General features: G+C 47.1%; 1 protein-coding gene across 1 annotated transcript; it reads right to left on the bottom strand.

Annotated features, from left to right (window-relative positions):
- Window positions 1–9,651, bottom strand: LOC135809548 (D-glucuronyl C5-epimerase B-like). The gene is made up of 9 exons (XM_065322915.1): window positions 8,690–9,651; window positions 6,929–7,076; window positions 5,989–6,122; window positions 4,530–4,664; window positions 4,215–4,268; window positions 3,608–3,760; window positions 3,242–3,385; window positions 2,340–2,613; window positions 1–1,032 (listed from the first exon to the last, which is right to left on the bottom strand). Exons 1-9 carry the CDS (start codon window positions 9,488–9,490, stop codon window positions 839–841), a joined length of 2,037 nt encoding a protein of 678 aa, XP_065178987.1. The 5' UTR covers window positions 9,491–9,651; the 3' UTR covers window positions 1–838.
- Window positions 9,652–9,970: the final 319 nt, after the last annotated feature.

Raw genomic sequence — 9,970 nt, 5'->3', positions numbered from 1 at the left:
GCAATGCACGGAGCAACACCGTGAGATTTCTGTTTCAAAGTAAGTACATGAAAGTCAAGAATCAGGGGGTTACAGCTCAACAAAACCTCACTGGCTAGGAACTTGAAACAATAGGGCTATTTTAGGAAAAAAAAACATGTCTTTGATTGAAGAAAAAAAAGCAATAAAAATGCTTCTGAAGAGGGTGAATAAGACTGCAAATTTAAATTACACACACTGAACACGTGGTAGCGTGCATAAGTGAGCAAAGATGGCATGCCAGAGACGGACACGTTTCTTTTTGACCGTCTCTGCCAACGTGTGCACTAAACTTCTTGTCAGCGCTGGGAGCGAACTAGAATGCTGACAAGGAGCGCAAAACGGCACGGAAGTCTCCGAGTGGCCGGAGACAATCCCGACAACTATTGGCAATGAAATGGCAGATAGCAGACTGCCGTACACATCTGTATATAAATAATGTGTGGACGCACAAAATATGCTGTATTGTGTATCGTGCATGCGAGAAACAAAACTCTCATGAAGAAAGGTTGTCAAGGCTACAGTGCCCAATAGGCAACAGACAGAGGAACACAGAATTTCGCTAATCAAAAAAAGACAGCTTTTTCTCTCTCTCTCATTCCTCTGTAGCTATTACTTGCATGAGTTGGAACAGGTCGACTGTATCTCAAGCTGGAGCGGTTTGCAGTATAACTTTCAGGCACATTGCGAGTGCCACAGCTAAGTACACGCCAACAGTACTCATACACACACGCGCGCACGCACACACACACACACACACACACATAAAAAACACACACACGTGCGCCCGTTGGAATTTTCACTCCACCGCCGCCACACATCAGTTGTGTTTCGTTGCGCGTCCTGTCATGTATCCGAGCCAGCGCTCTCGGAGTGTCTTGAACATTGGGTGCTCATCAATAGTGGCCATGGCCGTCATCAGGTTGATATGTGTCACGTGATAGTCCCAGCGAGCCCTGTTTGGCGGGAATGTTGGTATACTGAAGTGGCGTAGATCATAGATTGTACCAACACCTGTAGATTGCAAGTTGTGAAAAACAAAGCAGAAACTTACTCAGTGTAGCTAGATTATAAAAGAGATGTCAGGGTAATTTTTTGTTTTGAGAATCGGGCAAATATTGTAATACCATCTGAAGACAAGTAGAGTATACTGGCAAAGTTTGAAGCAAATCGGAGCAGATATAGTGGACTTTTACCAGTTTAGAGTGCGCGGGGTAAGCGCCGCCATTGTCGAAAAGCACCCTGCATCACTGTATACAAACCAGAACCACGCCACGGCACAAAATCGGTCTTGACAACAGGGATCGCGGGTCATGAATAATCTTGCGCACTGTACAAAATGTACATACGTATATACCGTAGCTGTACTGTTTTATTTATTTTTTGCTGCAAACTGTTGGAGAAATTCAAGAAGACTGTTGAAGAGTAGCCGAAGTATGAGTTGTGATTTGGCCATTCTCCGAGACAAGAAGAGTTCGACAAGTAGATTATGATCCTGGTGGTGGTCCGCTTTGAACTTCATCAGTTCTAACACCAATGCATTTGAAACGTTTCCGATCATGCTAGGCAGGGGCTTATCCTGCAATAGCTGCTCCTCCTTGAGTCCAAGACTCGACAAGACATCTTCACCGCCGGTCCCTTTGCTGGACGAAGCACTCATGATGGCGTTGTATCCAGCAATTGAGTACCTGTCGCGAAAAATACTACAAGTCTGGTGCGCAGCGTGATACGCCGGTGAAACTTAGCAGCAAACTAAATTGGACGACGGGGAACACGATGGAACTAAAATCAAACGCGTATCAGGCTGCGCAAGAGGTGAAAACGGCAACTGAACATATGCGAACTTGTCGGCAGTAGTACTCTGAGTTCATTGGGCGCAGCGCGCTCGCACAAACGCGAATACGAAAGTTCATCTTCTATTCTCGTGGCATGACAAATTTCAAAGCCTGGCACTGACGTCTTCAGTACACATTTGAAGATGCTGTGCACCCAGTACCCCACGCTCTAGCCGCGCCGGGCATACTGGGTACTCGGGCCCGTGTGCCATCATTTTAGCTAGTTGCTATGGAATCCAGCGACACGCAGGACAGGTCACGTGGCACGTCCTCTGACATCGCTAATTATAATGACATGACTGGCTGCTTTAAAACGTGTGCCCACCTCGATCATTAAAAAACTGCACGGTTTGCACGAGAGTCTGACTGGTAGTTTTCCACATATCACACACGTACGCACACACACACGCACACACACACACACACACACACACACACACACACACACACACACACACACACACACACATACACACAGAAACTTACCTGTATCATAGAGCATAGCCATTGCCCTGAGTGATCGCACACCGGCCTTGTACAACTCCTCCGCATTCGACTGAATCCCAGCCTGTTTCGCCGCCTCTGCCAAGTCGTGCAGACCCAGCAGGGAGAAGATGAAGCCGTTGAGGACAAACGAAGATGGCTGTGTTGGATATTCCTCGTACCATGTGTACTCATTTAGGAAGATGGCTTTGACACCTCCATCCTTGGCCAGCTTGAGAAACGGTTGGGTTGCCTTCAGAGCCGCATCAAGGTATTTCTGCAAGGTGATAGGAAGAAAACAAACATTTTGTCCTTTCTTTTTCCGTGATTTGTTTAGGAGCTGCATCTGCACATTAGATCTTTGTAGGGTGATGGCGTTCCTGCAAAGGCTCAATCTGGCTGAGTCTCAAGTGAACCGTGATTTTTTTAACCCGTGAATGCAATTGGCTCACCGTCCGAGCTAAAAGAAAGCAAGATCAACATTGAGGCAGCCATGGTATTTAGACACACCGTCCCACGGGATACAGGCCATGAAGCACACTGGAGCAGGTGAAAGTGCATCACATGATCACTCATGTCCCATGTCATTTATCCATACGCTCGAGTCACATGACTTGCCAGCAGGCAAATTATTTGAACAGCTTCAAAGCAGTGGCATAACAACCACACTGTAATCCGTACCTCTGACTTTGGCTTTACAAAACCTTATGATGACAGCCATAATCCCACAAACCACCAGATTGAGTTGTTACTGATATACATGTGTGATGCTGTGTGCGCACATCGGATGGATGTCAACATGTACGCGTGCACGCGGGAATGCAGGTCCGTGACAATTGTCATGAGCACTGAAACGAACGGGTTTGCTTTCGTTCCACTACTGCAACTCTACTGCTGCGCCGTACCTTGATCTTAGTGGCAGAGTATGCGCGCACTAGCAGTGACATGGCTTGCCCTTGCACCATTGCAGATAGCCAGCCCGGCTGCAGGACCAGATTAGGCTTGAGTGTGCGCACAGCGTGGGTGGGCCAGCCACCAGTTTTGGAATCCTGAGACAACAATAAAAAATAGATTAAATTCGCACGGGTATACTATTTACACGTCCCTATGGAAGCACCAATATAAACCCAAAGGACTGCCAGAGCCACACAACACAAATGAGTTTGAAAAAAGAGTGAATTTGCTCCAAGGACTTCTTCATACAGGCAAAACAATAGCAAGAGAGGTTTATGCCAAGACAAATCGCTGGGTAAGCAGCAGGAATGGCCTACCTGGTTCAATAGCAACCAGTCCACCGCAGCCATTGTCATGGTCAGGTGTGCATCCGACCTCAGCGACAAATTCGAGAACACGCCACAGCCACGCACCGCGAGGGACTGCACACGGACAACTTTCACCGACGCCGAGGCAGACTCCCGCATGGGCTAAACGTGAGAAAAAGAACATACCGGCGGAAACACAAGACGCCGAGCAGACATCAGTGCACTACAGGTGTACACTGACATGACAACAGGCCAGGCATGTCACTGCATGTGCATCAACACTAGCCTGAAATGTGAAAGCGAGAGACACACTACCTTGGTCTTCAGATGCATGTTCGAAATCCCTAGGCATTTGGTCGAACTGGCATCAATGTCATCAGTACATTGTACATGAAAAATGTCAAAATAGTACATGCAGACTACCGGACTAGTGCGCTTCTAGTATATGGCTGAGAGTCTGAAAGCACCGCTATACTACCACTCCAGCTTCTGGGAGAGCATTGAAATAGTTTTAAAGAGAAACACTGCACTTTCACACAACTCCACTTGCTAGTCTAACTAAATTGCCCATTGCCTCTCCTATTCAGAGGCAGTCGATATGTTAGCCATGACATACCTTTGTGGAGTCTTTCTTGCGTATTTCAAACACCACGGCACGTTGGATATCAATCTGCACGAACCAGAGCATGTCAGAACCAGAGAGAAGCAACATTCATCAAATCAATAGTCACTGAATTGATAACTGTGCTACTCAACCTGCACGTACTGCCTTCAATGCTCACACAACATACTCCGAAGATATACGACATGTGTCACACTGTAAAGGGGACTACTAGGGGACTAACTGCAACACACCACTGAACAACCAACAGTCCTGCAATGACTGCCATACACATACTGCCTGGAGACTTGCCAACACAGCCCCTCTTACCTGCAGATCTCTTGCAAACACTCTCCACTGACCCTTCTTCGCGAGCAGGCGATACCGGAACGCCTCCCCCAGCACTTCCAGGGTTTTCGTTGCTGTTGTATCATAGTGCACCGTGTAGACCGTCTTGTCTGTCATCTGCAGTCACATACAGCCATGATGTCACATCTCAATGAATGAAAGAAGAGACAACAACGTTGATCAAACTCAAGGAAATCACATTCCCAGCTACCAGAAAGAATCACGATCCTCAAGATCTCAAAATCAGTTATCAGTAACAGCATCGCAATCAGAAAGTATGATCAGGACATGTGATCAGCTTCTCCATAAGAATACCGGTACGTTAAAAAAATCAAGAACCGCTCTTCTTCTTCATTTACTTCGGTATCTCTCGAAGGGAGGTACACAGAGGAACTTTTTCTCTTCTTTTTTCAAGTCACTGGGTTTCGACCTGTCCTGGCAGACACAAAAGTTCTATTGGAGAATGATATATCACATGTGATCAGCTTCTCCATAAGAATAGCGGTACGTTAAAAAAATCAAGAACCGCTCTTCTTCTTCTTTTACTTCGGTATCTCTCGAAGGGAGGTACACAGAGGAACTTTTTCTCTTCTTTTTTCAAGTCACTGGGTTTCGACCTGTCCTGGCAGACACAAAAGTTCTATTGGAGAATGATATATCACACCCTGCTCTGATTAACAGAGCCTTCCACTCAAATCCCACAAGAGGATATGATCTTAATGTTTCAGGCACTGCCAAGGATTCTATGGTGCATGCTATTCAAATACGCTGCACACGTGACTCTGTATGACAGACAGTGTACTGCTTGATGCGCTAGTGACTATTGTCATAACTCATAAAATATGCACGAAGTGTAGAGAGTAGCTGTGACAAAGCACTATGACAAGGTATTACTCATGCAGTGAATGAAATTAAAAAATTCACAGTCTTTTGGACAATAAGCTAAATGGTCCTACAGTGAAGGCTCGTTATTAAGAAGAACACTGACAAGACGAACTTTCGCTTTAGAAGAACTAGTATTCACAACTCTATTTGATAAATCATTTTGTATCCACTGGTTAGGAAAATATGGATCAGAGGAACTCCCGTTATTGCGAACAGATACCATCAATCCCTTGGTGTTTGTCTTAAAGAGGTTTGACTGTAGTTAAAAAAAAGACTGCAATATACTGCTCCCAGATCCAGCCAGCTCGACAACCAGCCATGTTGCAAACTATTCACTTGACAGTGTGGCGGCTCCACAGCTGCCCTTACTAATTTTCCTTGCCAGATATAACACACCGCACATGGAACTTTGATTAGGAATACCTGACAAATGACTCCACTGCAGCCTTCTTGGACCAACACCATTCGAATTAGCATCCAAACTCTGTACACGAAGTCCAGAGTCCCCCTTTTAAATTACCATTCTTAGCCCAGACGCTATTGTTTGAAATCTTACCAGAACTTGAAAGGACAAACACAACGCATCACCGGTCATCTTGAAGCCAGCCGAGACAACCCGCAATGTTGGAGCGGAAAACTTGGCCACTGGATAAGTTATACCTACACCTGCTCTAATACCCGTTGGTGCCACTAGAGAAAAACAAGCAAAACAGAAAAGGCAGCAACAACACCTTAGCTACTTCGGAACCGTGATGCTGTCCAGTACACAGACGTAGCAGAAACGTAGCATGCATGGCAAATAAAATCAAGCTGTGAACCCGACTGTGACAACCATGCAACTCAGTACTGTCCAGGCATGCAACTCAGTACTGTCCAGGCATGCAACTCAGTACTGGCCAGGCATGCAACTCAGTACTGTCCAAGCATGCAACTCAGTACTGTCCAGGCATGCAACTCAGTACTGTCCAGGCATGCAACTCAGTACTGTCCAGGCATGCAACTCAGTACTGTCCAGGCATGCAACTCAGTACTATCCAGGCATGCAACTCAGTACTGTCCAGGCATGCAACTCAGTACTGTCCAGGCATGCAATACTTCGAGTCACACTCCGATAGGATAGAGATCTTGGAGACGTTGCGCGTTAACGAATTCGCCGTACTCGGTGTCAGTTCAAAAGCAGCTCGCCAAATCATTCTGTAAACATTTTTAAATATTCGGGAGAGGTTCATAATTGAGTCGTGACTCAAGCTATTGCCAGTGATCTTGTAAAGCAACGTGCCAGGTACCACTACGCTCCATGTCTACGAGTGCAAAACGGAGATGTTATACGCTAGATCCTTCATCTTTCTGTGAGAACCGGACCTATGGGCCGGTAAGAAGGCAATCATGCCTGTGCAATTGGTGAAGTAAAATAAAAGTCAACAACAACAACAACAACAACAACAACAGATGCAAGAATGAGCAAAATAATCATGCTAAGAGGGTGTGCTGTGTACCTTCTGTGCAGAACGCTAGGACGTCTTGGCCAAGCTCTGAATCGCGGGCAACCTTCAGGGTATTGCCAGTGCGTTCACGGACAGTCCAATTCCCGACAGCGGGAGACTCCTCAGGGTTCACAATCCATTGAATAACAGTCGAATTTTTCTACAAGCAGACCAATTCCAGGTTCACACAGAGTCTAATGCTTCGGGATTCAGCTGTTGGGCGGCTGAACAACTAGCCAGTTGAACCATCTTTCCAACATTCCTTTTGAATCTCCCTCCGGCCTCTGGTGGGGAGACCCATGTGCCCAGTTTACGGCAATATGTGTGTGTGTGTGTGTGTGTGTGTGTGTGTGTGTGTGTGTGTGTGTGTGTGTGTGTGTGTGTGATGTCGGAATATGTGGTGTGTGTAAAAAATGAAAATGAAAAATAGGGATTCACTGGCCAGAAAAAGCCACTTCAACCAGCCATGTGGTGTAGACCAGATTAAAATTAGTGGCAGTCAATTCATCAGCCTTGCAAGCTGTTGAATGGTGTAATCCCAGCACAAGCTGCTATGTGACAGTATGCCTTATATAGTTAGTTCGTTATCATCACTTCAGCGATGGGCAGGAGAATGAGTATGTGTGTGTGTGCTTCAGCCTTGCAAGCTGTTGGATGGCGCAATCCCAGCACAAGCTGCTATGGCTTTGCAGTGTAGCATCGCTATCATCGCCTCTGGCGATGGGCGTCAAATGGTCCAAATGGTCCAAATGGCGTGTGTGTGTGTGTGTGTGTGTGTGTGTGTGTGTGTGTGTGTGTGTGTGTGTGTGTGTGTGTGTGTGTATGGACATGGTACGTGCAGGGGGGCCCGGGGGGGGGGGGGGCAGGGCAGGGGCATACACACACATTCATGTGCGTTGGAGTGCTGCATGTACATGTACGAGTATTTGCATGTCTGAGTGCAGGTGTGTGTTGGGGAAAATTGACATACGATCTTGTCAGCTACGTGAATTAGGTAGTTACCTAGTGGCTAGCGTTATATGTAGTTATTATTAGCTTAAACCAGGTCATGCATATCTGCTACTGTCACCAAAACTTGCCCATGAGAGGAAACCATTTAGTGCACTCACTAATTGCCAGGCATGCTTCTCTTGCGACAGAGAGCCACGTGCATATGTGTATGCGTGGGGGTGGGTGGGTGGGGGAGGTCTGTTGCCTTCATTAGGGAGGTTTAGTTCCCACGTAACGGAAACGCGTACGTGGGTGATCCACGTAAAGTGGATGAAGGGCACCCACGTTGCAATGTTGTGTTTAGTCACACGGAACAAACAAAAGCATGAAGCGAAAGGCCAAAACCTGGTCAAAGACGAAGCTACCCCGGCCTAAGAAGCTCATCCAATATTTTGATTTCGTGCTTCGGAAACTTATTCAGCTGAGCACCCTCACAGCTCGCACAATGCGCTCCATTCTGATTTTCACCCACGTTCTGGCGGAACGTGGGTGAGCCTCCATACACGGTATGTCGTGAATCAGAAAACGTCTGTACGTGGGTCACTGAGTATCACGTGGTACACACACGTAAAGTACCCACGAATTACGTGGGACTAAACCTCCCTATTACCTCTGTTAAGAAACAATGACCTGCATTACGTAACTCGGCATGAACACCAAAAAATACGAATGATGGGCCCGAAAAGGGAGGGGGGGGGGAGGGGGCATAGACCCCGGTGCAGCTAACATCTCGGAAATTACGGCAGCTGTATAGTAGCCATGCTGCAGAACATGCCAACTCACCGGGTGGACAAGATTGGAGTAGTGCTGCAGGCCGTATTGCGAGATCTGTGTGGCAAAGTGATAGCCTTTCGGATCCCACTGCGTGGACACCGGCACGTCGTACTCATCCATGTACAGCACTCGCTCCCGCCCGGCCACGTTGAACGTACCAAAGTTCAGGAAGGCTCCCGCCGCATGGTGCGTATACGTTTTCGGCGGTGAGAAAGGTCGGCCGTACGAGTGCGAGAACGTCAGCCGCATCTTGCCCTCGCTGCTCACACTACTGCTACTGCTACTTGCCTTCACATCACCATAGATATCGAAATACTTCCGTACAAATTTGAACGGCAGATAAGCCTCTTTCTCCTCCACCATGTACAAACCTTTCACGTGATACTCTTGATTCACATGAATGTCCAGCGGGCGTATTGAGGCTGACATACCCGGTCCTGTTGCAGCTGGTGACAATGCACCCATCAACCTTGGTTTGTGACTCTTTTTTCGACCGCGTCTTCTGGACACGCCGTCCGCAGCGTTAGGATCCGCATCCGCCGCATCTTGGACTCGGTGTCGGGGCAAGACTGAGAAGGCATTTTCCACGAGTCCTCCATCCTCTCCGCCGTCCTCGTCTGGCCTGTTTCCTGCTGAGAACTTCGTGTTCCCTGACAGGTGGCCGATATGATCCTTTACACTGCCCACTCTGCTAACGGCGACAGTGGCCACTGCCGCAAGGAATAACAAGCCCATTGCTCTTAGCGCAAATCTCACGTACTTCCTCGGCACCATTCCAAGAAAAGAATGAGTCGTGCAGCTCGACTTCATTGAAGCAGCTTGCTAACTACTTACTTGATGTTCACAACATTGCCGCGGGAGCGATTTCTGGGCGAGTTTAGAAGCGTCCATAGCTTTGGAGCAATGAATAACGCCTTCCCCAATTATTTCTGAAGCCATTTACTAAAGCTACAATCGCACGGTTCGGTATCGATGATTACCGAAGATTGCGTATCGGATACCGGCATACCCCTAGGCCCTAGCTCACACTACATGTATTAAAACAATTTTTATTTTTATTTTTGTCGTGTTGCTCTCACACGCGTCTCACCTACCTAGCTAGTACTAGTACAATAGTACTAGTGTACTACTACTACTAGTACAGTACTGTATCACTGTCAGGAGCTCTAGGCTAGCGGGCAAAACAACAGCAGTACAGACTGTAACAGAGTCAGTGACAGTGTACATCATCACACAAGTGAAGGAGTCAGGAAACATGTAAAAGACATAAAAATAAGATTTGTCAGCAAT

The sequence above is a fragment of the Sycon ciliatum genome, chromosome 2, assembly GCF_964019385.1.
Source record: "Sycon ciliatum chromosome 2, ocSycCili1.1, whole genome shotgun sequence".
NCBI classification, from domain to species: domain Eukaryota; kingdom Metazoa; phylum Porifera; class Calcarea; order Leucosolenida; family Sycettidae; genus Sycon; species Sycon ciliatum.
Note: the sequence above shows the minus strand (reverse complement) of the source record. Positions and strands in the feature narration are given on the sequence as shown.

What these genes read in the sequence shown, in the direction of transcription:
- LOC135809548 (XM_065322915.1), bottom strand. Translation starts at nt 9,490, where the DNA reads ATGAAGTCGAGCTGCACGACTCATTCTTTTCTTGGAATGGTGCCGAGG. An exon ending in TGTTTGCAAGAGATCTGCAG is followed by an intron (nt 4,269 to 4,529) that starts GTAAGAGGGGCT and finishes TGGTTCGTGCAG; the next exon opens with ATTGATATCCAACGTGCCGT. An exon ending in ACTGGTTGCTATTGAACCAG is followed by an intron (nt 3,386 to 3,607) that starts GTAGGCCATTCC and finishes TTGTTGTCTCAG; the next exon opens with GATTCCAAAACTGGTGGCTG.